This window comes from Sardina pilchardus, chromosome 8 (assembly GCF_963854185.1).
Source record: "Sardina pilchardus chromosome 8, fSarPil1.1, whole genome shotgun sequence".
NCBI classification, from domain to species: domain Eukaryota; kingdom Metazoa; phylum Chordata; class Actinopteri; order Clupeiformes; family Clupeidae; genus Sardina; species Sardina pilchardus.
In genome coordinates, this window is record NC_085001.1 from 32,144,148 (window position 1) to 32,170,864 (window position 26,717).

General features: G+C 47.9%; 1 protein-coding gene across 2 annotated transcripts in view; it reads right to left on the minus strand.

Moving 5' to 3' along the window:
- efna5b (ephrin-A5b) overlaps positions 1-26,147 on the minus strand; it is a 92,158-nt gene extending 66,011 nt beyond the window's left edge. For both annotated transcript variants that reach the window (XM_062543651.1, XM_062543650.1), the window contains exon 1: positions 25,051-26,147. In XM_062543651.1, coding sequence (XP_062399635.1) covers positions 25,051-25,175 — 125 coding nt within the window. In that variant the 5' untranslated portion in view covers positions 25,176-26,147. The remainder of the gene's footprint in view (positions 1-25,050) is intronic.
- Between the last annotated feature and the right edge of the window lie 570 nt (positions 26,148-26,717).

The following is a 26,717-nucleotide window of genomic DNA, read 5'->3' on the forward strand; positions in this document are numbered from 1 at the left end:
GTACATGTGTGTGTTTGTCTATGTGTATGTCTGTGTATGTGTGTGTGTGTGATACAAACTGTGATGGGCGATGACTCTCAGCTAACACACAAACACACTGAGCCGTGTAGTAACACAAACTAAACACATTAATAATAACACACACAAACAAGCCAATAAGAGAAATCACGTCATTTGTTTTGCAGTCGGCTGATTCACGTCGGACTTCGACTGGCTTCAAAGGGAGACTAAATGGGGCCAGAGGCTTCAAAGCCACCCTCACCCCCACCCAGCCCTCCTCCCATCCATTTCAATAATTGCAGAGATGAAATAGTCCAATTTTCTTGAAAATTGAGGGTGATGCTGAATGCGGAGAGACATTAATGGAAAAGGCAGACCTCTGATCAAACGCCCAGCCTCCTCTCTCCCCCTCCACCGCCAATTAACCACCAGGGCCTGCAGAAAGAATTTACTTTCCTTTCATTTCCACCCCCCCCCCCCACCCCACCCCCACCGCCCCTCGCTTTTGAGCCCTTCCAAAATACACCTTGTCAGAGTGTCTTAAGCCCATCAGTACGACGCGCCTCTCTTTTCCTGCCAGAGCGCGCTAATCCAGCCGCCATGCCGAGCGTGCGCCGTCCACTCCAGGGCAGTGCCCGCTGCTGTCGCCGCTGCCGCTTGCGTCGCCTGAGCTTAATCACATGCTGCAGGAGGCTGCTGACGGCTCTGCGCTCTCATGATAGATCCTCCCCAACACACACACACACACACACACACACACACACGCACACACACGCACCGGCCCCGGCCACCGCTAATGTGGCCCACTGATGGAGCTGAGGAGGAGTGACTGAAGACTGGAGCGGCGGACGGGTGGAGATGAGATAAGACTAATGGAGAAATACACACACACACACACACACACACACACACACATACAGTCCTTGATGCTCCATTTATCTGAGCTCAGCTAATGGACATGCACCGAGATTGTCCCCGTCGCTCAGGAATGTGCGGTGCATGGCAGACCTTCAGCAGGAGCAGCGCTCAGCTCCTCCTCCACCTCCTCCACCACCTCCTCGCTCCCCTGACAGCGTTGCTTCATCTCACTCACAGCCAATCACGGCGCCCCTTTTGTCTAGCGTGATAGCGGAACGGCTGCGGTGGCCGGGGTCACCCCGGGACACAGCGAGAGGGTCAGCAGCGTCCTGCACACTGACACACCTCCTCTTCCTCCCTCCTCTTCCTCCCTCCCCGGCGCGCCGCATCCTTCATCTGTCCATCCTCTCATCTCTCGCCGTCACTCTGTCAATCCTCTGTTGGGCGCTCACCTGAAAACACCTCTGCGTGTCTGTCGCTGTGCTTCCTGCTCCCTCCTCGTCTCCTCGCCTCGAATTAAAACGGCATCTTCATTAAGGAGAGTGCTGAGGAGGGCATTAACAGCAGCAGATAAATCAGCCCTGTCCGGGGGGCTAGCACCTCTCTTTCTTCAGCGCCGTATTTGTCTGTGTCTCGGAAATGGCTTTGTGGGATAAATCAAAGAAAACATCTCTTTTATCAGCCGTCAGTTGGCAACATGGCATTCTCTTCCACTGCGTGCCCCCCCCCCCCCCCCCCCACCCCCCGGTGAGCTAGCTGATCCGTGGGAGAAATGGGGATGATGATGCTGGTTTGTGCTCATTGTTGGTGACAGTGTTTTGGCTGGCAGCGGAGCTTTAATTAAGAAGCCGCGACGCTGCTCTGGGCCCATGGGTGGTGCTGTGGAGGGAGGGTGGAGGGAGGGTGGAGTCTGACCTTCGGATCATCACATTAAGGACACGCTTCACCATCGCCCATCACAAATAAACACACACACAACAACACAGGAGCACAAAACAAGGGCTTAATTGTGTGTGTGTGTGTGTGTGTGTGTGTGTGTGTGTGTGTGTGTGTGTGTGCACATACTGTATACATGGACTAATGTGTGTGTTCCAATAACCACTCTATTTGGATTCTCACCAGTGTCTGTTTGTAGGCTATGTTCATTAGGTAAGGGTGGGTATGTATGCATGTGGGTCAAATATTTGAATAGAAGCTCATTGTCTTTAATGGGTTGTCAAGACAACAGATAATCTAATCACACAGCTGCTGTATACACACGCACATTAGCTAGATCTCTCTAAATATAGATCTTCAATTATTCTCTTAAAATCCTGATAAAATGATATATTTCAATATCAAATGTTATTATGTTATGAAATGCATGTTGGAATCCAAATGCAGTATAAACACATCCAATGTAAACTCCTTATCCTCAGATCCATGTTGATCCACAAAGAGATCCACTCAAAAATGTGTCTTTTTCATCCGCGCCACAAGTGTCAGATTGACATGTAAATATTGCTCATTCATTTTGAAGCTAGACTGGCAGAGAAAAAAGCATGCCATGGTGTTTTCCTAAAAGACTGATCCATCAAACTAAAGAACTAATCCAGTTCTAGCGGATCTCTGCACATATTCTGACAGCCCTGTCTAGTGCAGAGTCCTTTGTGGGGAAACGGGAAGCAACTCTGATGCTCAGCTGCTAAATGCACTCCATCATAAGCTTGGCCCTGACAAACACATTTAGAGAGTGCTGTGCCCTGCTGTGTCCTTACACTAAACATGGCCACCCAGCCTCTCACATGAGAACTGTCAAAAGGACTACAGCTCGGCCTCAACGTAATTCAAACATTCAGGCAATGAGTTCACAATTGGCATGAAACAGACTAGGCCACTTAGCTGGACGAAGGGCAGGGCTTTAAAACGAAATTAGCCAGTGACAAATAATAAGGGGTGTGCTGGAAGCCTTTGGCAGACGGCAGAGGTGCGGCAGGCCCAGTGGAGCTATCTGGTGCTGTTGGCTTTTTTAGGAGACTAAAGCGCTAATTCCCATTGATTGGCGAAGACTGCCGAGTAAGGTTTTCATTTTTGCAAGGTATTCACCGTGCTAAAAAAAAAAAGTGCCGACTTTGTGGGGGGGGAGAAATGTCAGGTGAAGGAGAGAGATGTGCTTTATCCTGTTTTTCTTTCCTCTCCCTCCTTTTCCTCCCTTTCTTCTCCCTCTATCTCTGCTCTTCCCCTGCGGCCGGCGCTGGCTACTCTGAGGGCTCCCCCGTGGCCTCGCACAAACACCTCCCGGTGGGCAGGAGGCGTCTCGGGGGCGCCCGTGTGACCCTTCCCTCCTTTCTCTGCGCCTCCTCTGCTCCTCTTCTGTGCTCCTCTCCTCTCCTCCTCTCCTGGTGCTATCAAAGACGGTGACGCAGATGAAAAAGGTTAAAAAAGCTGGAAAAAGTTTGTGTGCTGTCTGGTCTGCAGAGCGCTCATTGCCAAAGTGCAGACCGCGTCTCTTCTGAAAAGCCTCTGAGAGGGAGAGAGGGCAAAATGAAGCACGTGTCCCAATGAAAGAGAAGATGAAAAACGGCTGAAATCAAAACACGCCGCGCCGCACCGCACAGACTGCCGCTCCGCGCTCACACACCAACACAAAACACAGTTGACCTTCAGTAGCAACACAGCCCCAGACCTACCACTAGCCTACACATCTATCGCTCCAACATCCAAACAGCATTTGTTTCATTATTTCTTTATTTCTCTTTTCATCTGGTTTCGCAGGACTTCTCTCATGTGTGCAGCGCGGGGCGGGGTGAGAGAGAGGGGTGAGAGAGAGGGGTGAGAGCGCGGGGTGAGAGAGAGGGGTGAGAGCGCGGGGTGAGAGAGAGGGGTGAGAGAGGGCGAGGGCAGTCTGAGAGGGCCAGAGTCCTGATGGGAGGGGAATGAGGCCGAGTGGAGGCCCAGCAGCCAAGGACCAGCAGAGACGCTCTCATGCATTAATGCTGCGGAGGACAGCCTGTGTGTGTGTGTGTGTGTGTGTGTGTGTGTGTGTGTGTGTGTGAATGAGTGTGTGTGTGTGTGTGTGTGTGAGAGAGAGAGATAGAGAGAAGAGAGAGAGAGAGAGGGAGGGAGAGAGAGAGATTGAGATAGAGATTGAGAGACAGACAGAGAGGGAGAGAGAGAGAGGGAGAAAGAGAGAAAGAGAGAGAGAGAGAGAACGAGAGAGGGATATATATTTGTTCTATGCATGAGTATTTGGGTGAGTGTGTGGGTGCGCAGCATCTGTGTGAGTCCAGCGTGTGTCTTTTGTCTGGCCTATCTCTCCGTCACAACGCAACTGACTGGCAGTGAAGCTGCAGAATGCATTTGTCTCCTCCACTCACACCATCTGGCCATCAAAACAATCCATTTCAGCGCGCCGGCTCCAAACAGGTGTCCTGCGCAGCCTTTCCAAGGGACGCACTCGTAGAGGAGCAAATGTAGCCGTGGAGGAGCAAATGTAGTGGAAAATGCAATTCCATGCCAGAGAATGGGCTTTATGTTAATTCAGCACCGCGTAGGGAAGATGCACTAGGAACGGCTACAGTGTCACCGCGCGCACAATGCTACACTAGGCGGGCCATGGACCAGCACTGAGGAGTTACAAACGTAATGGAGATGACAAATTAAAGATGTGACTGCAAAACCAAACAACACGTTCCACGCCAAAGAGGGTAAACAAAGTGTGCTGCAGCGATGATTAGTTTGCCAGATGTATGCCACAGTGTTTCCATGGTAACAGACCATGAGGCAGATTATGGGGTGCCACCAGCTGAAATGCCCCAAGCGGGAGCAGAGATTGACAAAATAACTAGAGCAAAGGGCTGGTAGGACACACAATCACATGATGTGTTTGTAGTCTGGGGGGGGGGGGGGGGGGCCTTCAAATGTCACAGTCATTTAAACTGCTTGCTTGTATACTAGGCGATGATTTTCAATGATTTTCAACCTATAACAGGAAGTTGGTCTCAATACGAACACAAAGGTTCAATAAGAGAGAGAGCATGAGTGGACAGAGACAGACATCAGACATATGGACACCACACACAGAGATGGACAAAAAGAAACAGACAGAAGCCATCACCTGGACAGGGCTGCAGGTGTAACCTTGAGGAAGAACGAGGGAAGTGAGTGAGATGAGAGAGAGAGAGAGAGAGAGATGATCAGAGAAACAGAGGGGGTGGGGGGGGGGTGTTGAAAAGCTGGACATAAGACATTGGGATGAGGGGGGATTTTGACGTGTTGAGACATGGGGCATAAGACGCCCCCTGGCCAGGCTTGGCCAACCCCTTTAGATGTGTCCTTTTAGGAGTAATTACTCCCAGCAGGAGGGGTGGCCATTCTCCTTAATGACAGCTGCTCAGACATACAGCATGAGAGAGACTGATAGAGGAGGGGGATTTGGGATAAAGGAATGGAGAGAAGAGCCAGGACAGAGGGAGAGAGAGAGGGAGGGAGAGAGGGGAACGACTGGAGCTGGACTTGAAGCAGAGAAACAAACAGCATGAGGGAGACAGGTAAGGAGGACAGAACTCCAGACACAGAGGAAGAGGAGAACTATATGGCAGAGAGAGAGAGGGAGGAAGGGAGAGAGGGAGGGAGAGAGAGAGCGAACTGGGCCAGATAGAGATGAGAGATGAGAGGAGCGATGGATGGCGAGAGGAGGAGAGAGGGCTGGAGGGGCGGATGTGGGCACTGTGTCTGAGGCAGGGCGGTGTGCCACCTTCCAGATGGTGCTGTAACGTGGGCGGCCAGTGCAGAGCAGCACCCTGGGAGATGAGCGCCCAGCACAGCCCTCAGCACAGACTGGCAGGGGACAGGAGCTCCACACACACACACACACACACACACACACACACACACACACACACACACACACACACACACACACACACACACACACACACCACACCACACCACACCACACACACACACACACACACACACACACACACACACACACACACACACACACACACACACACACACACACACACACACACCAAACCAGCAGCACTCCAGAGCCACACAGACACACACAACAGGCAGCTCACACACACTCTTTGAGGAACCTAGTTTCACAGCACGGGGAATAGCCAGCACTCCACTACACCACACTACATGACATGCCCTTAATGACGCTTCTCAAAGGCTCCGCGAGCAGCCCGTGTTGCCTCCTCTTCTATCCCTTCCTCTTCCTCTTCTCTACAAGTCTTCTATCCCTTCCTCTTCCTCTTCTCTACAAGTCCTCTATCCCTTCCTCTTCCTCTTCTCTACAAGTCCTCTATCCCTTCCTCTTCCTCTTCTCTAGAAGTCCTCTATCCCTTCCTCCTCATCCCTTTCTTCTCTCTTCTCTTCTTCTATGTCTCTTCTCGCCTGTCTGGCCTCTTTGAGAGCCTCTGACTCTCTCCTGACTCCCTGCTGAGTGGGTGAGATGAGTGTGAGTGTGTGTGTGTGTGTGTGTGTGTGTGTGTGTGTGTGTGTGTGTGTGTGTGTGTGTGTGTGTGTGTGTGTGTGTGTGTGTGTGTGTGTGTGAGCGGAGGAGGTGTGAGGCAGACGAGGGCACCAGGCGGGCCGGGTGGCATCAGCTGGTGGGCGGGTGGCTCTGGCCGCGAGCGGACGGTGGGCCAGCGAGCGCACTGACGGCAGCGCTGAGGAGAGTGCCCAGACGGAGCCAGCCGCCCCTCCGCCACCCTCCCTCGTGCCAGCCAGGAGAGCTGGCAGCGCCAGGCTGCTGTGTGTGCCCTCCTGCCACCCCTGCTGTTCCGCTGAGTACTGCCGTCAGCACGTGGGCACAGGGGCACTGCCCACACCAGGACCACTTGCCATCCCTTTATCTGTGCCACGCCCCCCTGATCTCCTCACTGATGCCTACTGTAGGATCATTGCTACCATCACAACCATGCCCACGTCCATCACCAGTAATTGCTAAAAAATAACATGGACCTAAACATTGTGGGTGATCACAGACATTTGATTATCTCATGAAAATGTGTAGGTGTTTAAGTGTGTGTGTGTGTGTGTGTGTGTGTGTGTGTGTGTGTGTGTGTGTGTGTGTGTGTGTGTGTGTGTGTGTGTGCGTGCGTGTCAATATTAAATAACACTCCCTACAGCATAAACATAAGTATCTCTGGAAACATATCATTTTGCCTGGCTGATAGACTGTTCCCTGGAAGCCAGATCTGACAGACAGCAGCTTATTGGCTCTTTAGCGCGTATCACACAAACAGCATGAGTCCGAGTGTCAGCCCTGCCAACAGCAGCACTCTACCAGAGAGCGAGGGATAGAGTGTGTGAGAGAGAGAGAGAGAGACAGAGAGGGATAGAGAGAGAGAGAGAGAGAGAGAGAGAGAAGGGGGCGGGGTCCAGCAGTGTCTACACTGCCATGGCTGGGCACACACTCACACTCACTGTGCAGCTGATTAACAGACACTACTGGAGTCTGATGCCATCACCCCAGACAAGCACAATCACACGAGAACAGCTGGATGTGTGTGTGTGTGTGTGTGTGTGTGTGTGTGTGTGTGTGTGTGTGTATAATCTGCGCGTATGTCTCACCATTAGATTATTGACTGGGTAGATACTGTCTGCTTTTCCCAATCCTGTGTGGACAGCTTACCACACTGGCACTAGCACACTAGACTGTCACTCACACTCCCTCCTGTCCTTAAGTGTCTCATTGTGTCTGTGTGTATCAGTGTGTGTGTGTGTGTGTGTGTGTGTGTGTGTGGGTGTGTGTGTAGGAGTGCTACTGGGTAATTGGGTCTGCACATGTGCTTGTTGGTGGCCATCGCCATGGTCAGAGAGGAGAGGAGAGGAGAGGAGAGGAGAGGAGAGGAGAGGAGAGGAGAGGAGAGGAGAGGAGAGGAGAGGAGAGGAGAGGAGAGGAGAGGAGAGGAGAGGGAGGAGGGAGGAGGGAGGTCAGCCATGCTGTGATCACCTCCTCTTCCTCCCTACGGATGGACTTGCCACCGGGGATCCTGCACTCATCGCAATAAACGAGAGGGGACATGCTGCATCACCTGCTTGGCTTCACTGTTAATGTGCATTTTAATGGGGCATGTGTACGAGTGCGCGCGCGTGTTTGTGTGTGTGTGTGTGTGTGTGTGTGAGATAGAGAGGAAGAGAGTGAGGGGAGTGGTTGTTCCAAAGGTAACATTTTACCACATGCTCTCAGCAGCATACAGATTCCCTATTGATCGGCCATTTTGAGGAGCAGATAATGGCACGTGGAAGGGTAGTAAAAAAGCAGCGCTACAGAGAAAAGACGAGAAAAAGAAATAAAAGAGACAGTCGCAAAATCAATTCACTCAGCCCTAATGGGCATGGACCTTTCAATAGGCACACACAGCACAGAGACAAGAGGAGTGGAGAGGAGTCACTTTAGTCTCTCGCTCTCTTCCTCTCTCTCTCTCACACACACACACACACACACTCACACACACACACACACACACACACACACACTTCTTTGTTCTTTTGATCAGTGAAGATGGTAGCTTTGCCTTTGTCTGAAGCCCTGTTCACCTGCTCCAGTCATTAGGGTAATGAACTTTTCCTCATTCATACAGAGCGACTAGGCGGGGGAGAGGACAGCACACAGGATGGGAACACAGTAGAGTAGAGCACAGCACAGCACAGCACAGCAGAGCAGGGCAGATCCAGGCTGTGGCACATGAGTGCTCTAGTCCCAGCACAGGGCCATCACCCCACCGCCGCTAGCTCCCTGCTGAGGATACACAGCAGACGCTCCACCCTCTCCATTCCTGCACGCTTTGTTTACACAAAGACAAATTGCAGAATAATTGGACTTTGGAAACTCCCCCCTCACCCTCATCAGCCCCTGGCCCTCCACACAGCTCTGATATCAGGGAGCGGACCTGGGCGTTTTGGGACGGGAAAGCTCGGCGGAAAAGCGGCACGATCGGGGCACGAGGGCACGAGACGTTTGCCGTGGCACCCTTCCTCCCCGGCACAGAGATAAGACAAACAGCGCCGCGCTCCCATTGGCTCCCGACCGGCCCGAGGCCAGCGGAGAGGGGCGTGGCCAGGCAAAGGGGTCCGCTGTGCATCGCGTGCCGAGAAACGCCCGGGGAGACGAGCAGTACACACACACACACACACACACACACACACACACACACACACACACACACACACACACACACACACACACACACACACACACACACACACACACACACAGACACAGTTCTACTCCGCCCAGCAGGGCCCTGTCACCCCACACAGCCTCATTGCAGGCTGATGGAGGGGAAGGGAGGGGAGAGGGCTGGGGGCTTATTGCCCCAAATGTGACATGAGACAGTGGGGGGGACAGCCCTCACATACACACCCAAACACCCCCTAAATCCTCCCCATACCACAACAACCCCATTAACCCCTGCTAACCACAGCAGCAGAACACCCCCACTCTCTTCCTCTCTCTTTCTCTCTCTCTCTCTCTCTCGCTCTCTCTCTCTCTCTCTCTCGCTCTCTCTCTCTCTCCTTTCGTGTTGTTCTGTTTTGCTCTGCTTTTGTCTCACTGGCTTCCCTCTGCAACAATAGTCTCAGATTTCATTTCACAAAGGAGCTTAAATATCTGTCATGTTGTACCTACAGTACAAATAATCTCTATAGCAGACTGTGCATTTCACCTGGGGAATCTGGACTTTACATACTGCATGCATCATCCTCCACTTCCTGGTGACACGAGCAGCATAAACTGAGATCCAGGGGCGGTAGCCATTTCTCCCCAGCAGGAGAGGCCGGCCTGCCTGACCCCTCAATCCTCCGCGGAGTCGTCTGCACTTCTGCATATCTCGGCGACTCCTCTGCCTGGGCCAAGCGCCCGACAGGAGCCCCGTTTACTGCCACTATTTGGACCGGCGCTGAAACCAACCCCGGAGGTTCAGGTTGGTTCAAAAATCGTTACAGCGCCATCGTAAAAATGCCTTAAAATGCACAATTAAGCAGCCGATTGGAAGGATTTACAAAAGGCAGACAGAGAGTAAAATAAATATTTGAAAATATTTCTTCGTCTTGTGTGTTACTGTTTGTGCGGTTGTGTGGCTTGGGGATTCTTCAGCATTTAATCTCAAGTCAGACATCCGTGTAGTCTACTTTAATGTTCCTCAAGAGCCGGGTGCTTCTGCAAATATCAGATTTGATATAAGATACAAGGAATAAGTGCTGAATTCCAATTGTCTTATTTCAGCAACAATTTTAATTTTATAAATTACAAAACTATACAATTACTATAAAACTACTACTACTCAATTAACAACTATTTGGAAATTATTTCATAAATGTACAAACACAAACCGAACATTTCAGCCCGATTCAGACTAGTACTAATGGTCTCATTTGTTAACACACAAAGGAAACCATTAGTGCAGTAATTACCAAATGAACGATGGCAATAATACATCTTACTATTAAACAATGTCATTATCAGCTGCATAATTAACTATTTCAACTCATTAAAGGCAGCAAATTTGGCTAAAGATCATTTCTAACTGAGAAAAATGGAAAAAAGAATAGAAGAAAAATTATTACATTTAAATAAATAAAACAAATACTATATAAAGGAATACAACAGCTGGTAAACAAAAATGTGCTCAAAAATGAACTGTAATCAACATGGGTGCACACCTGCTGAGTTCTGTGTGTGTGTGTGTGTGAGAGAGAGAGAGATTTGTGGGCACACACCGGAGGGTCAGATATCTCTCCACTACTGGTCTGGTGGGACCCAGCGCAGGGCAGTAATCCATAAGTGCCCAGGGCGATAGCATTTCAGGGCAAACCCAGCCGCCTGGAGCTCAGCCAGACACACGTCACCTCTCTAGTCCTGCAGCCTTCGCTTTACCTCAGCATCCAGCTCCCTGTCCATGACAACAGTGCCAACCAAAACACACATATTTAGACATGTTTGGCGCCTTAAGCCTATAATGATTGCTACTTTTGAGGTTTGGGGAAATTACACAGAGTGAGGGTTTTTTTGCTGATTACTATAGAATGTTTTTACATGACAAATGAACTGATGATGTGTACAATGATATTTATATATTTTATATATCTGTGTGTGTGTGTTTGTGTGTGTGTGTGTGTGTGTGTGTGTGTGTATGCGTGTATGCGTGTGTTACATGAACCCTACTTGCAATGACTTTAGATTTATTATTTTATAAATGAGTATAATTTTGAAAATGATTGATTACTATATTGCGTAGTTTTCAACATTTATTGTTTTAATTAAAAAAAACATAATTCAATAACTTCCATTTGTCACATCTAAATTGGTAAAAAAAATAAAAAATAAAGCAGACCCCTTTTGATTTACACATCATATTTATCAAAACTGTATATTTGTCAATAATTAAATTGATATGCTGTCAGTGTGATTAGCATGGCCAGCTAAGATAGCTGCATGTGTTTCTGAGTGAGCTCGTCTCCTGAAGGCAACAGGACTTTTAAGTGCACTCGTAAATCATCTTTATTTCTTTCCTGGATGGATCAGAGCTAATGTTTCCATCAGAAGTCTTTATGACTACATTGTGGGATCTCATACATACTGTAAAAGCGCAGTAAAAAGGAGTGCTGTGCTGCCCTGAGTGCTTTCATTTCAACTTCTCATAACATGAACCCTGTGGCACCCACGCAGATTCGCTCGCCCCTCACATGGAAATTCGCTGCTGAAATCCAAAGTAAATGTTTTGCTGAGCAATAAACAAAGCTTATTCAAAAGGGTGCCACTTGGCTCCTCCGTCCAACCGCTCGGAGCTCGCCCGCTGACGTTACTAGCCCAGCGAGAGCCCCCGGGCCCTTGAAAAGGTAATGGTAAACCAGCAATCTAGCACATAATGAAATGAAAACTCAATGATCTCACCGTTCAGCCTCAAATGACTAGGCTCGGTCTAAAATAGGATTAACTTTGTGTGTGTGTGTGTGTGTGTGTGTGTGTGTGTGTGTGTGTGTGTGTGTGTGTGTGCGTGCGTGTGTGTGTGTGTGTGTGTGTGTGTGTGTTGCTGTGCGGACACTAATCTCAGACAAAGGAGCATACTTGAAATACATGATTCTGGCGTGAGGGTTTCATGTGAAGGATTTAAAAAATTCCCACCAACCTCTTTGTGAACATTGTCTAAGGTTCGCCCTGGACCTCTCATCCCTGTAACTAAATGCCCTCAGCCATTGTGCACGGGAACAAAGAGAAGCTGGCCCGTAGTTAGCATGCTATTTACCAGGGGCCAGCCACAGCCGAGAGGAGGCAGGACTGCACCTCGGGACAGTGTGATCGTGAGCCGCTGATAAGGGGAAGTCCAGAAGAGGACTCCCAGCCGGACACCTCAGGAGGGACTCACGGAACAAAACAAGACATGAGGCCTCACATCTGCCTGAATAGCTGATGAATGGGCGAGAGATAAGAGAGAGAAAAGGAGAGAATAGAGAACAGGATCATTTCTTTCTTATTGTTGGAAAGGCTAGAGAACTACATTCTACCTGAAAAAAACATCGCCACAAGTACTTGAAAGACGTTACAGACACACACACACACACACACAAGCGCACACATATACGGGCACACACACACACACACACACACACATACATAACCGCACGTATAAAAATAACTTATTTTTCCACTTAGCGTTGAGGCAAGAAAAAACTAAATCAAATAAAAAACCAAGCTGTATCATTTTACAACTATAAACAAATTTATATGCGAAAGAACATCCACCGTCAACGTCCTGAAATTCCAAATAAAACTTGATCCACACTTCCCGACCCCCTCGACCTTCCAGAAGGTTCCTGCCGTACTGGGTACTGGGTACCAGGTACCGACTGGGCCCATGTCCACTCCAACACACCCTTCTGGTCCCTCAGTGTCCAGACCAGTTAAACAGCCAACGTTGTGGCCCCCTGTTGCCCTTTTGTCCCCTTCTCATACACAACACACACACACACACACACACACACACACACACACACACATGCACACACACCCCTCCCGGCTGTGTCTGCAGAGGCCTGAAACACGCGATCCTCTGGCGGCTCCTGCTGCTGCCACTCCAGCTTCTCTCTCACACACACACACACACACACACACACACACACACACACACAGATCTTACACACACACACACATATATATACACTCCCACTACCCCCCCCCCCATGTCTCTACTGCCTCGCTGCACTTTCGCTTCGCATTACTTCTGCTATTCTAACTTTTCCACTTCTGAGCACCATCAATTATGCACTAGAATAACAGAGGGGGCTGTCGGGGGCCGTGTGACATAAAGGACGATTATGAGTGTGAATAATTCAGCGATCTGCGGGCCTCCACCTCCAGAGCTGCCACTCTCAGCCAGAACAGCCCTAGCCACGCCCCACACACACCGCCCACACCACACCCCAGCCCACGCACCGTATCGAAACACACACACACACACACACACACACACACACACACACACACACACACACACACACATACACAAACAAACACTCACACATCAAAACACACACACACACACACACACACACAGATGGAGGGAAGCCATTGAGGGATTAAACTCTTGCTCAATGCTTTTCCTTAATGAAACACCTTGTGCTTGTCTGCTTGGTTGTTAAGCGGAATAACTGACACCTGTCGATGACACACATTCGCAGAATCGCACATCTGTTTGCACAAAGCTGGTCCACACTCTTTGCATAACTACATTCTACATGTGTGGGTGTGTGGAACGCAAGTGCAAATTTGTCATTTACTGTAGATGAGTGGTAGGATGAGTGAGTTACATTTTTCAACTGCAGGAAAAAAACACTTCAAGATTTATAGTCAGTCAAAATCGTGGGAAAGGAGGAAAACTTGTTGCGAAGTCGCAAGGGCGTGTGTTTGTGTGTGTGTGTGTGTGTGTGTGTGTGTGTGTGTGTGTGTGTCAAAATAGGAAGCTGCTTAACACAAAAATTCCAAATTACGTGATAAGAACCAGCAACACAATGCTCCGAGACAAAAACAATTTAACCTTCAACCTGCAGTCGACATTTCTATGCTTTCCAACATGGCCGCCCTGACCTGGTTTCTCTGGCTTGCGTGCGAAGGTCTTCGAGTACAGCATTGCTGTGAGATCACAAACAGCTTTTAATATTTCATCCACCCCCCACCCCCATCTGCCACATCCACCCAGGTTTAGCTAGAGTGCTCCAATCCAGTACAAGATATTGCTCATCCTCCAACCCCCTCACCAAGCACCACCTTCCACACCCCATCGCCTCCACCACACACACTCACACACCTCCCCTGCTAATATTCTCACTTTGAAACATGCTCTCATGTGTTCATGCCACCATGACACTACAGACTTCACACCTACTGTACCAGCATTCTGAAGGACTGATAGTCCTTTGAAGAAAGCAACTGCTGAATACCATGTGAGATGGTTGGCAATCAAAATGCATAAATGTATCAAAAACAGCATGTTTGTAATCTGCAGGCAGTGACCTTGCAAGTACTGTAGAAGGTAAAAAGCTTCTGGCAGAAAGAAATATACAAAGAGAAATATTCAAGACAACCAATAACTCAAAGTGAAATTAATATCACAAAACAATATTTGTATTTTATCTCGCAAAAGAATGTCAGAGAACCATGAACTATTGATTAGATTTATTTTTATTCCTAGAAAGTTTCAAATCTCCAGCGTTTATCAAATTACTATGCTCAAACAAAACAAACAAAACTGAAGTTCAGTGCTGGTGGAAACATTTATGTGAAATTTATTTTTAAAGAAAATAATATATTGTTAACATTTACATTTCTATATAGAAATGTTAACGATATATTATTTTCTTTTTAAAAAAAAAGAAAAAAAAATATATATATCATTTGTGCCATAATTAACATTTTAATTGTAAAAAAAGTTTATTTTATGAAATCAATTTAAATAGCAGGAGGGGGGGGGAATTGTGGGCGGCATTGCGTCCTCTTGTGCTCTCCATATTGGCGTTGAGTTGGGGGCCTGTGCGGGCTTGGCCAGAGCCAGAGAGGAATGTGGAGGGCAGGAGACGGAGGGTGGCGCGTCGAGCGCCCGGCAGTCCTGCAGCGATCTGGCTCAGCAGGTGAAAGAGAACCCTGATGAAGCCCACTCATTCGACAGCAGACCCCCGCGTCTCCCCACGTCTCCCCAGCCTCCACTGCTATTGGGCTAGAGCTGAGCTGCTAATGTGGGCCCATTCATTTCATCAGTCAATGTTTGGAGTATCCCAGCTGCAGGCATTTATATGTCTTTTGTATAGGAAAACATTCCTGCCCCCAATTTTTGATTAGCCTGTTCTTTTTTTTTCTTTTTGTTCAATCGCTCCATTTTTGAATTTTTTCCACCTCATGTGGCATGGGCCCAGTTTCAACAGAGCGACGGAGCAGTGCACTGGTGGCACGTCTGGAGCTGATGTTATTGTTTAGAGGATGACTCACAGCACAGCATTGATTTGCTTTAATCAATGACAATTTTGAGTGGGGGGTTGGAAATCTGGAAAATTATCAAAATACAATCATAACATCAAAACAAATTATAATCCCAAAAGGCTGATGTCAGTGAACAACACAGCTTTGAGACAACTGCTTCCCTCTCTGTCGCTGCTGTAACCGCGACGAGGTGACGACAGCACAGTCGCCATGTTGTTTTCCGTCCTGAGGTGGACCCCCAGCCGCCCCCTACTCCACCTCCACCTCCACCGTCCCATTGCTCCACCTCCCAAAAGGCGTGTGTGTGCTGGCTAATGCGCCCCCTTAGCCCTGCCTGGCCTTCCACCAGTTCACCTCGTCCATCTGGAGGCGTCCGTGCCGGGGGGGGGGGGGGGGGGGTCAGGGCCTGTCCGTCTTAGCCAACCGTCACCCCGCGCTCCAGCCACAACACGGCGCCTTAAATCGAGCACTCGGCACCCTGCGCCCCTCCCAGCAGGACCCCCTAAAGCCCGCGACTTATTACCGAAAATTTAAAGGGCCAGTAATCCCTGATTAGCAGAAAGAGAGAAGCCCAGCTGGCATCGCTTTAGGACCCGGTCTGCCGAGCAGAAAGGAGCAGGCAGGAGATTAGGAACAGAGGAGGTAGAGAGAGAGAGAGAGAGAGAGAGAGTCGGAGCAAACAGGCGGATTTGAACATATACCCTGTGTCTCCTACGCACACTTGGCTGTGCTCTCCGGCCGCCTCTGTGGCCCGCTTCCCTTAAAGCAAAATTTAAAACCCTGACGGAGGGGAAAATCACACTTCCTACTGACCTACTAAAGGCAAACTCGACCCAAAGGAGAGAGGGAAAAAAATAACACCCGAGTGTGTGTGTGTGTGTGTGTGTGTGTGTGTGTGTGCGTGTGTGTGTGTGTACGTGTGTGTGTGTGTGTGTGTGTGTGTGTGTGTGTGTGTGTGTGTGTGTATGTGTGTGTGTGTGTGTGTGTGTGTGTACGTGTGTGTGTGCACATCTCATGAGAAAACAGAGCGCACAGCCAGCCCCCGGGCAGCATTCATCACCTGTGTTTATCCAATGGACTTAAGGCACTTTGGGGCTCCCCCTAAGCCTTATTTATCTCATTAGGCTTTTAAAGGTGATTAATATGAATGCCCAGCGAGAGGCTGGAGGTTTCTATGGGGAGGACGAGGAGAGGGGAGAGGAGGGGAGGACGAGGGGGGGAGGCTGGAGGAAGAGCTTTAGTGTCACAGCACAATGATCTGATGGCTTCTTAAGACTCCTCACTGACTCCTAGCTATTAGCTCATGAATGGAGGGGCTGATAGCAGCTTTCAAAGGGAGACTAACCCCCTCCTGCCCACCCCACCGCACCTCTCCCCAGCCAGCCAGCCAGTCCTGCCATACGCGCCAAAACCAGGAGAAGAAGTGAACAGCGCGAAAATCCAGGTTGAGTGTGGAACAATAGGGAAGGGATTTAGGCCAGTTACTCAAAACTTCCAGCACCATGAGAAAGAGAAACAGTGGCACAGCGGCAAATGAAATCCTCAAGAAAATGTTTTCTTTCATTTAACCGTACACATATACAAATGAAAAATCATAAAATAATGTGTTTGTCTGCGCGTGTATGGCCCTTTTTATTTCTTCCCGAGATTGCTTTTAAATGAATTTCAAATGGCTCATTCTGTTGGCGTGTGTAGAGCCACCACGCAGAAGTGCCGTGATTGCAGCTCAGTTGTCTTGGGCTCACAGGCATTTCCTCTTAAATCTGGACTGGCTGTGTTTGTTTTTCCTGGGCTCAGTGAGACGCAAGAGAAGGGACTAACAGAAAGCCGAGACTTTTTACCAAAAAATGGCACACGCCGTAAAACATCGTCGAAATGCCTCTCAGCGACGACCTCACTTCGCCGGGGCTCGTCTCGCTCTTAATCACGATTAAAGAGCACTCGGTGGAGACGGCGGGGCCGAGACAGGCCACAGGGAGACTTTATTCCGAGAGGAAACCGAAAGGGCCTTGAGATATTTGTCAGTGGAGGGAGGCCGTGCCCTGCTCCACACTCCACACGCCTGCTGCCCCGGCAGCTTCCCCGAGCACCGTCCACCCCCGGGCAGATGCACAGCAGACTGCTGGGGGTCAGCGTGTGTGTGTGTGTGTGTGTGTGTGTGTGTAAGGGGGGGTGCAACTGGACACCCCGCCTGTGAACGGCTGCCAGCGCTGGTACGGAGCGGCGCTCCGAGGCGTCTGGAGTTACTCCGGGGTGGACCGCCGAGCACACGGAACATCGAGACGACACCTCGCCTCACATGTACAGTATCAGACAACTGTTAAAACACACACACACGCACACACACGCACATACATACACACACACACGCACAAACGCACATACATACACGTACGGATGTAAAAAAGTCGAGAAGTGTAAGCGAAGCTAGATATTGACTCATGTACAGAACATAGCTACAGGCTGTACATCATGGAGACAGCCACTACAAGCCCCCTCAGTTGAAATAGTCCCCATGTCTCTCTCATGTTCTCCACCTCTCCTGCATCTGTGTCCTTTCATTTGCTTCCACTCATAAATATGGATTTGCTCTCCGTCTCGCTTTTTTTCTGCCTCCCGCTTTGTCTCTGGATATTTCTCTACCTCTTTCTTTCATTCCCCCTCTCAATGCTTTTTGCTCTGTTTTTCTCTCCCTCTCTCTCGTTTCTCTTTCCCCCCGTTTCCACATAAGCTTCTGCCCCACATTGTGCGGCGCTCCTTTCACCCATTCTCACAAGAGTGTCTTAACAAGTTCAGCCGTGAACTCCACACCAATGTCTCCCCCTTCTCTCCTTCTCCCTCTCTCTCCCTCTCTCTCCCTCTCTCTCCCCTCTCTCTCTCTCTCTCTTTCTCTCTCTCCTTCAACACTTTTTTTGCTAATACATGCATAGTTCCAGGCTGGCCCATGGAGTGGCGAAGCGAGTGGCTGTAGGAACAATGGCAGGCTTTGAGCTCTGCTTGAGCGGTGTCCAGCGAGAGAGGCTCCGCTCCGCTCGGCTCGGCTGCGGCAGGCTGCGGGCGCTAGCTAGCATGCCGGTCAATATTTACGGCACGTTGGGAAGTGGGCCGCTTTGTGCTGGTGCCCTGCACTCTGCGGCCCGGCAGCCAGATAGACTGAGTGCTTGTTTACGAGTTTGTTTGCCACTCTGGCTCTTTCTCTCAGCGGGAGAGGGAGGATCGACACAATTGGCTGTGAAGATGCAATTAAAACAAACTTGTGTAATTAAGGTTGGAGAGAGGACTCAAAGTTGTGTGCTTTGTTTCAGAATTACACCATTGTGAAAAAGATTTTCCTTACTTTTTTTATGCCATCGCTGTTGTGGTTGACACTGCATAATTTAGAGAAAAACACCAATTTCCTTGTTTTTAAACAACAAAACTGAAACCAAACATGTGATAAACTGACCCGATATTTTGGCTCACACGGCAGTACATTCATTTAGGAAAAGTACAGCAGACTGTTTTAGGTCAAACAAAATTCCTTCAAAAAAAAGCAGATTAAGTGACAAGCTCTCTGTTACAAACAATGACTATACAAATCTGCTGGTAATTACTAATCATTGGCGTTGTCCTACATACATTGCAGCAGACATTCCTATTGTCCCAAACAAAACCTGACTGCTGCACTCAACAAAGCCTAACAGAGATTCTCCTTAAGTCAACAAGCTCTATAGTAACCTGGTACCATCCAAACCAAAAGTACATATTTTTCACAATGCATAACACTGAACATAAAAACATATTTTTTCACACTTTAAATTATGGAAAAAATGCTGTCTACATCCAAAAGTATGGAAAATGTCCGACAGACTTATCCTTGGAAAATGTGTCTGGAAAACTGTCAGTCTCAAGTGGTTCCAGTTTCCAGTTTTACCACCAGCATGGGTCTTACTCTTGTCGAATTTCAGACGAGGACGGAGCATGACGTTACAACATAATTTTAGGGAAGCTAAGAAAACAGCTAGCCTTGCCTCGGAGGGACGAATAAGGTAACATGAATAGAAATGAGATTTCCGAGATGCAATGTGAGACAAAGAGCCCTCCCTGGGTCAACGTTACTGCGGTAAACATGATCTAAAACGGTTAAAAGATATAATTAAACAATAGCATTTATTCCAGTCTTGAGCCAGAATGTCTAGACAACGGCAGATGAATGTAGACAGCCAATGAGCATTCAGTCTTACATGGGGTGACACGATCCCCTGGAAATATGTGGACTCAGGCCATGTAAAGCATCTTTGGGTGCCATGGAGAGAAGAGCCCAGCTATCTATTGTGTCGCCAGCTTCTTTCTTATACTCATCTTTGTGCTCACTGAGGGGAAGACAAGCCATTGTCTGACGGCTTTGATAGGGAAGGCTTGGAGATGAGTGACAGTTCTGGGTTGGGGGAGAGGCCCCCAGGATCCAGAGCAGCGCCACTGTGTGGCTGGGAGGAGCACTGCAGCAGTATGGCACAGAGCCTTGACCTAAGACAACCCGCCAGACAAAACCCACAGCAGCGCTACAACAGCGGACAGGCTTCATCAACACAGAAATGATCATTAATACAATATCAAATGAATTCTCAGCGATGGGATATTCAATGTCCGTGAGACACCTCCAGCGAGGATCCCTCATGTCATCCTGCTGGATTATCCAGTGTCACAGAGGAACAATCCCAACACGGTGACCCCTGAGCTGGGTCCTGCATTGTCCTCGTGGTGACAAAAGAGAGCGCAGCTCACTGGTCACCTCCAGCTCTCTAAAACTCGCTCATGGACAGCTAATCCCCGTCATTTCCATAGTCCACTCACAAAACACAGGACACACACTCTCCACAAACGCAGCTCTCTCCGCACCCTCTGTTCACTTGAGCCCAGCTGCCATTAATGATATGTTGCAAAGGTTGATGAAATGCAATGGCAACCAAAAGGTCTAAAATAGCACTCATGTTTGGACTGCATAAAATGGCTTCATATTTAGAAAAAAAAAAAGAACAGTGTTTCAGCACAAAAAAAACAAAATTTCTGGGACACCCTGACCAGAGAGTGAGTAACGTTCTCTTAGAGAAATATTGTGTCTGCTCCGAGAGCTCTGCCTTGTACTTGGAATCACGATTATCATCGAAAAACAACAAAAAACACTCGTAAAACTGCGCAAGTGAAGTGAAAGTCCACTGAAGGAGAGTGATTTCATTTTGTGGATTTGATGAGCTAGCTTCACAGTACACGCCGCTGTTCCAGCAGACCTTCCGCTGCACTATAAACATTTTTACTGTGCTGTTTTTCTTTCCTTCTGCCCCCAGTCCTCTGTCCCTCCGCGCGGCGCGCTCCGGCCAGCCCTGATTAGTCTCCACTAATGAACTCTCGCTCTGTCAATCTTTGATCCCCGTGGAGACTCTGACCAAAGGACAGGGAGCCACAAAGGAAATAAAGCAAGCAGTCATAATTTTGGGGAAGAGTCGGGAAAGAATAAGCACCTGATAGAGAGAGAGAGATGAACGCACTGAAAAAGAAAAAGGGCACAAAAAAGACATGGGGTAGAAAAGGGTAGAGAAGGGTAGTAAAGGGTAGAAAAGGGTAGACGCCCTTGTGAGGGGATTAGATTAGAGACTCAACATGGCGGGTTTTTGTGTGCCTGTGTGAGTGTGTGTGTGTGTGTGTGTGTGTGTGTGTGTGTGTGTGTGATGGAGTGAGTGTGTGTATGAAGTGTGCGAGGGGAACCATTTTCTGAAGGCTTGCCACTAAAAGCAGACACAAAGAACAGTACTACAGGACCCTTCCTAAAACGATAGAAACTAGCAAATAATTATAGTGCTTGGACCAAAAACTGTTTCAAGATTATAGCTCACACTCATATTTTCTGCCTAAAAGATAACAGATAACAGATTGAGCAAAATAACCAAAAAGGCCAACACCTCACAGCAAAATAAGCAAATGTTAAGATATTCCACCAAACAGTTCAGTGCGGTATCGCTGTGGTGAATTCCGAGAAGCGAGTGCTTTTGAAACCACTCCCTTTAGCTGAGGAGAGCGACATTTTCTCGATGGTAGCGTGGTGCTCAATGTCTCAGGCAACTGGGTCAACCTGCTTGAACTGTACCCAGACAAAGACAGCTTCTGCACATACTACCATTACAGTTGTGTACGTTGAATTCTCTAGCTGATATTAGACCACCATATCACACCCCCACATGTTGGAGACAAGACTCTGACTTTGAGAGGACTGCTGGTCTGTCCTCAAACGGCCCACAGTGGCATATCGGAGTGGCCGGCCACCTCTATCAAATGCGCGGCCATCTCTGGTCCGGCGGCCCGGCCCGCCGCTCCTCCAACAGACGTGACCTCAGTGTGTCTGCAGCCCAAACTACAGACAGCCCAGCTGGAGGTTCTGAGAAAATATCCTCAAATATCCAACTTGCATTCATTCATTTTCTCAGCCCAGCGTGATTCTGGGAAAAGACAAGAGCCAGAACTACAGGGGGGAAGAGAGAGAGAGTGTGTGTGCATTTGGGAGAGAGAGAGAGCGGTGGGCACCGACAGAGAGAAAGGGCGAGAGACCACACCAGCGAGCGAGAGAGAAAGCCATTCTCGGCTCGCGCCTTGACCGTTTGACACCGGAGCCGCAGACCGTGAGGGACCCGTCCCAGCTCTAAGCCCTCGCCAGAATGTCCACACACACACACACACACACACACACACACACACACACACACCCAAACTCATTAAGGCTAATTAAGCATTTCACAGCTTCTCTCCCCTGGCTGAGGTGCTACCCCAGCAGCCCCCCACTCTGCGCGCGCCTCTGTGGACGTGACAGAACAACAGCACGGCACATGAGAAGAGGCCCGCACACACACACACACACACACACACACACACGCACACACACACACACACACACACACACACACACACACTGCCGTCTGTTCACCAGGCCGCCGTGTCTGCCTCGCTCGGCCCCGCTGAGGACCGCTCCGCGCCACACGGCTGCGCTCCTGCCCTCGGCCCAAGCACTCGCAGGCATGAGGGAGGGCAGCCATGTTTTCTTTGGTCCACCTGACCCCGGTGACACGTACGGCGGTGTAAGGGAACGAGTGCAACCATATTTGTTCAGGCTCTGCTTTCATATTTGTTCACTTAGGCCTTTCGTTCCACTGCTTACCTCTTACGCCAGCTGAAGTTGCCCTGTGGCCCAACAAGCAGCACTGAAGTAACAGCAGCGGACACAAGCAACACAGTCTACCCACTCCGCACAAAATAAGACTGTTTCCTTTCCTCCGGAAAAGGGCAAATTCAGAAACAGATGAGATGCAGGAAACAATTTATCTCTCATATTTAAAAGAGACAGGGGTTTAACGGATGAAAGTCTTTCAAATAACTGGGCACTCATGTTCTTTCACTGAAGGCAAAGGATTGAATTTGCTAAAACTTTTTTTTTATCTCAAGCTATTATTATTTGGTAAGTTTGCCCCCGAAGCACAAGGGCCAATCGGCACATCTGGAAGGAATCATATTTAAAGTCAAAAAGCAGCAGTCAACTTTTCTTTAAAAAATGTGTACACTAATGAAAATATGTCCATCAGCATAACCAATCTGATTAAACTTGACTTTGCATTACTGTGTTTGAACTATGCAGAGAACAAATAAGCACATAGGCCCCTCTGAGAGCCAGATAGCGCGGGGTGGACCGTGCAAGATCTGGGCTGACCGAGTGGCCACTGCTCTCTCCCAACGTGTCCCCATTCCACCACGGCCTGCTTCTGCCGCTCTGCCTCTTATTGGACTGGAAATCTTCCTGGGAATGGTTTTCTATTTTAAATTAAAGTCTTTTTAAATCAAACTCAAACTATCCGTGATTAATGCACTCCAAGCCTTCTGTATAGTCTTTGTCTTTGATGTCATTTAATTAAATAATTTCTTTTGTTTATTGGATTTTACAAATAAAACTGTGTCTATAGAGATAATCTGAACATTTAGCAAGGTTTTGTGCTGACCTTCAACAACAGTGAAACTACTCTGACCCTTTGACAGAGGAACTCAATAGTAACTTCAAAAGGCAGAGTTAGCTCAGTTCTGGAGTGCGTAGAGAACTTGAAGGTACACATTTATAAATACTTTCCCAAAATATGCTTTGTTCCACATACTGTCTTTCAAATCCAGAAAGATAGAAAGACATAAAGAAAGACAGACAGAAAGAATGAAAGAAAAAAAAGAGAGACAGAAAGAAAGAAAGAAAGAAAGAGTTTCATGGCGAGGAAAATGCACAAAAGTGAGTTGTGTGCCATAAACTAATTCAGGTATTTCTGTCTCAACACTGTGTCAAACTCATTTTTTTTTGTATTGCAATTCTATATTTTGTGGTCACAACTTTGACAATGAAGGGAAAACAAGACGAATGTTTTTATTTTCTCTTTTCAGAGAGATAAATTAAGTTTCAGTTTTTAAATATTTTCCAGTTTTACGCAACATTGAACTGACTATGAATAATTTGCTAATAAATAATTCAGTGACCATACACTTCTGTCATATTGTTGTGTAGCAATAAACCATATGTATCTGCTTATTGGTAACCCGGTCACATTGTAGGCTTTACTGGTGCTCTATATTGTATTTGTTCTTCCGTCAAGTACTTTCGACAAATTATTGACTTTCTTGCTAGTTATCTCTGTGAAATTGCCTTTTCGAAGAAAGGCGCACGTCGCGACTGAACAAGTGACTGAGGGTCAGTACACTTCCTCAAACATTTGATTCTTTTGTCGATATAGAAGTGAAATGTGCTAAATGTAGGCTACAACATCAGAAAGTAGTGCGCCTTCACATTTTCTTGAGAACTATGAAGCATGAGGAATGTGAAAAATAATATTCATATTTTAACATTTCTTCTTCATGTACTTTTATTTTGTGTATTTCCCCTCTCCGTTGTCAAATAATGGAGAGGTCCATCGTTGCGCACATTCTAATATGTTATTCCTCACTACTTGGGTATTGCGCTTGTTTATGATAGCTTGTTGTCACTTAACAAATTAAAGCAAAAGTGAACGTGTGTTTTTTGTGATTGGTGTTGCACACTGTATTAATGTCGTTTCTAAATGACTGGGACAAATCAACATATGTGAGGCGCGAAAGTAGATATGTAGGCCTAGGAAAAACGTGATATTTTGATCATTCAACTCTGAGACAACTAGTCGATGGTGGACCGCGGGTTAAACAACCCGTTGGTTGTCACGTACATTCCTCACGAAAGCAGTTATAGAAAAGAAGATATTCGTAACATTGTTCCATAAATATTGCCAATAGCATTTTAAACTAAGGTAAAGTTGTTATTGTGTTGTCTGTTGACAGACTTTTGCGTAAACCATACACATGCTGTTTCAGGTCTGCTGGAATTATATTCACGACGCAGTTTCTTTCATTTCGGCGAGACAACTGTGTAATATTTTTTGCTATGTGTTCGGTCAAATTGCATGCCTACTAATATATTTTATGTTAACTATTTACATTTTGCAGTGGCTGGCTACGGATAGCGCCTACTGCGATGACTGGTGGTGTACTTTACGTTCCAGTAGCCTTTCTTTGACATTATAGGCTAATGCATTTAGCTGTCAAGACCCTTTTCGTACATGTATTTTGGGCTTCAATTCCTTTACGTTACAGTGACGTGATCGCGGTGCAGGAGTCCGCGCTTTTCCCAAAAAACTTACCTGGGGTTGGTACGGTTCCAGAAGACGGCATAGCGATCAGCCATCACCTTGGAGCTCGGCTCCTGGCTAAATACACACATCCAAAGGACCAGGCAGACGAAAATGACCATTTCCACTTGCAGCATAACTACAGTAAAGTTCGTCACGTACTCCTCTTCGATGTGAACCCGGGGATGCTGCTCTTACAGCCTGTGTGACACCTTAGCGCTCACTGCGCTTTCTCTCACATTGAAAGGCCAGCCGGTGCCTATGAATGTCAGCTTCAGCTACCGAGATCTGCGAGTACGGTGCCCAAGAAGCTGTGCTCGCTTGAGGGATAACTTGAAGTCCTCACTTTTTGTATGAATGGCACAGCGGTGACAGGACGGTGCTGTCACCAAAATCGAAAGTCACTCCTGTTGGTCTAAATCGGTGTGTCTATACCCGAATATGTACCTTTCGGTCAAGTATTGCAATACACTGGTGACGTTTTCAGCTTGTTTGCAATAGTGAGAAAATGTGTTGTGTCCAAATAATGAAAATGCAAGGCGAGAATAAGAAGCAGTATCACATCATAGAGTAATGCAATCGGGCGATCCGGCAGCTCCTCAAAAAATATGTCTTTATGTTTGATGGCTGCCACAGCACCAAATGCGTGTAGAAACAATCAACAGCACAAGGTTAAAAGTCCTGGAATCAGAAAAACATCGTACGTGTCTCCCGTGTCGGTGACTCCGGTAGCAAGTCCGTGCTGTCTGCTTGCTCACTCACCCCGTTCAAGTTCACTGCGCCATAAAGGAGCGCCGAAAACAATCGCGTATCATGTCCGAATGTCCCTCTGATCTCAGCGAACGCACCGAACGGAGCTTGTATCCTCTCTCAACGATGTCTTGAGAGTGTCAAGGATGAAGCAGGGAGGAGTCCTTCTCTAGGGCGAGAGTGGAAATGCCTTCTCTTACAAGTAGAAAGATATACAGTTGGCGAAGAAGTCCCGGATTCGAATGTCAACATTCCTGCGCACCATCCTTATTATAGGAGGAATAAGAAATCAGATGAAGATCATGTGTTATTTCAGTCTAGGTTCAGGTTCGGGGAATTAAGGTGAGACCAAAGCCTGCCAGGCACTCGCCGACTCCGCAACTGTGGGTTCGCTCTCGGGCGAACGCAGAACCGTCCCATTGGTCTAAAATTTGAATGGGCGTTACGCTAACAAAACAAAACCCCTCCTCTAACCCAAACTAATTCAATTATTGAAAGGTATCTGGCTTCGAACTCAGAGGAACTGCCAGATGACAGTACCAGTTACATAGACTACAAGAACGTATTGGTATGAGCTACAGATTGGCTATGTGGTGAGTTATTATGAGACGTAATTTAAATTATCCCCACGTTTTGGAGGCTTTTTGAAGTCTTGTTCCATTTTAGAGTGAAGTGACATTTGTAATTGTCTCAATGCAAAAGTACGACCGATAAAATGCATTGGAGTCAATTTTAAATGTCTGTTTAGTTGACGTGTAGCTCAGACAGACTGAACAGAATGCAGCTGTCGATCTGACGGAAATGCAGAAGCTGACTTCTGATTCGGCATTTATTTACATCGCTCAAATAAAGAAAGCAGAGATAAGCTCTCTCAAATAGCGTTTTTTTAAGATAGCAGAGACATGTTGATGTAGTGGATATAGTGAGGA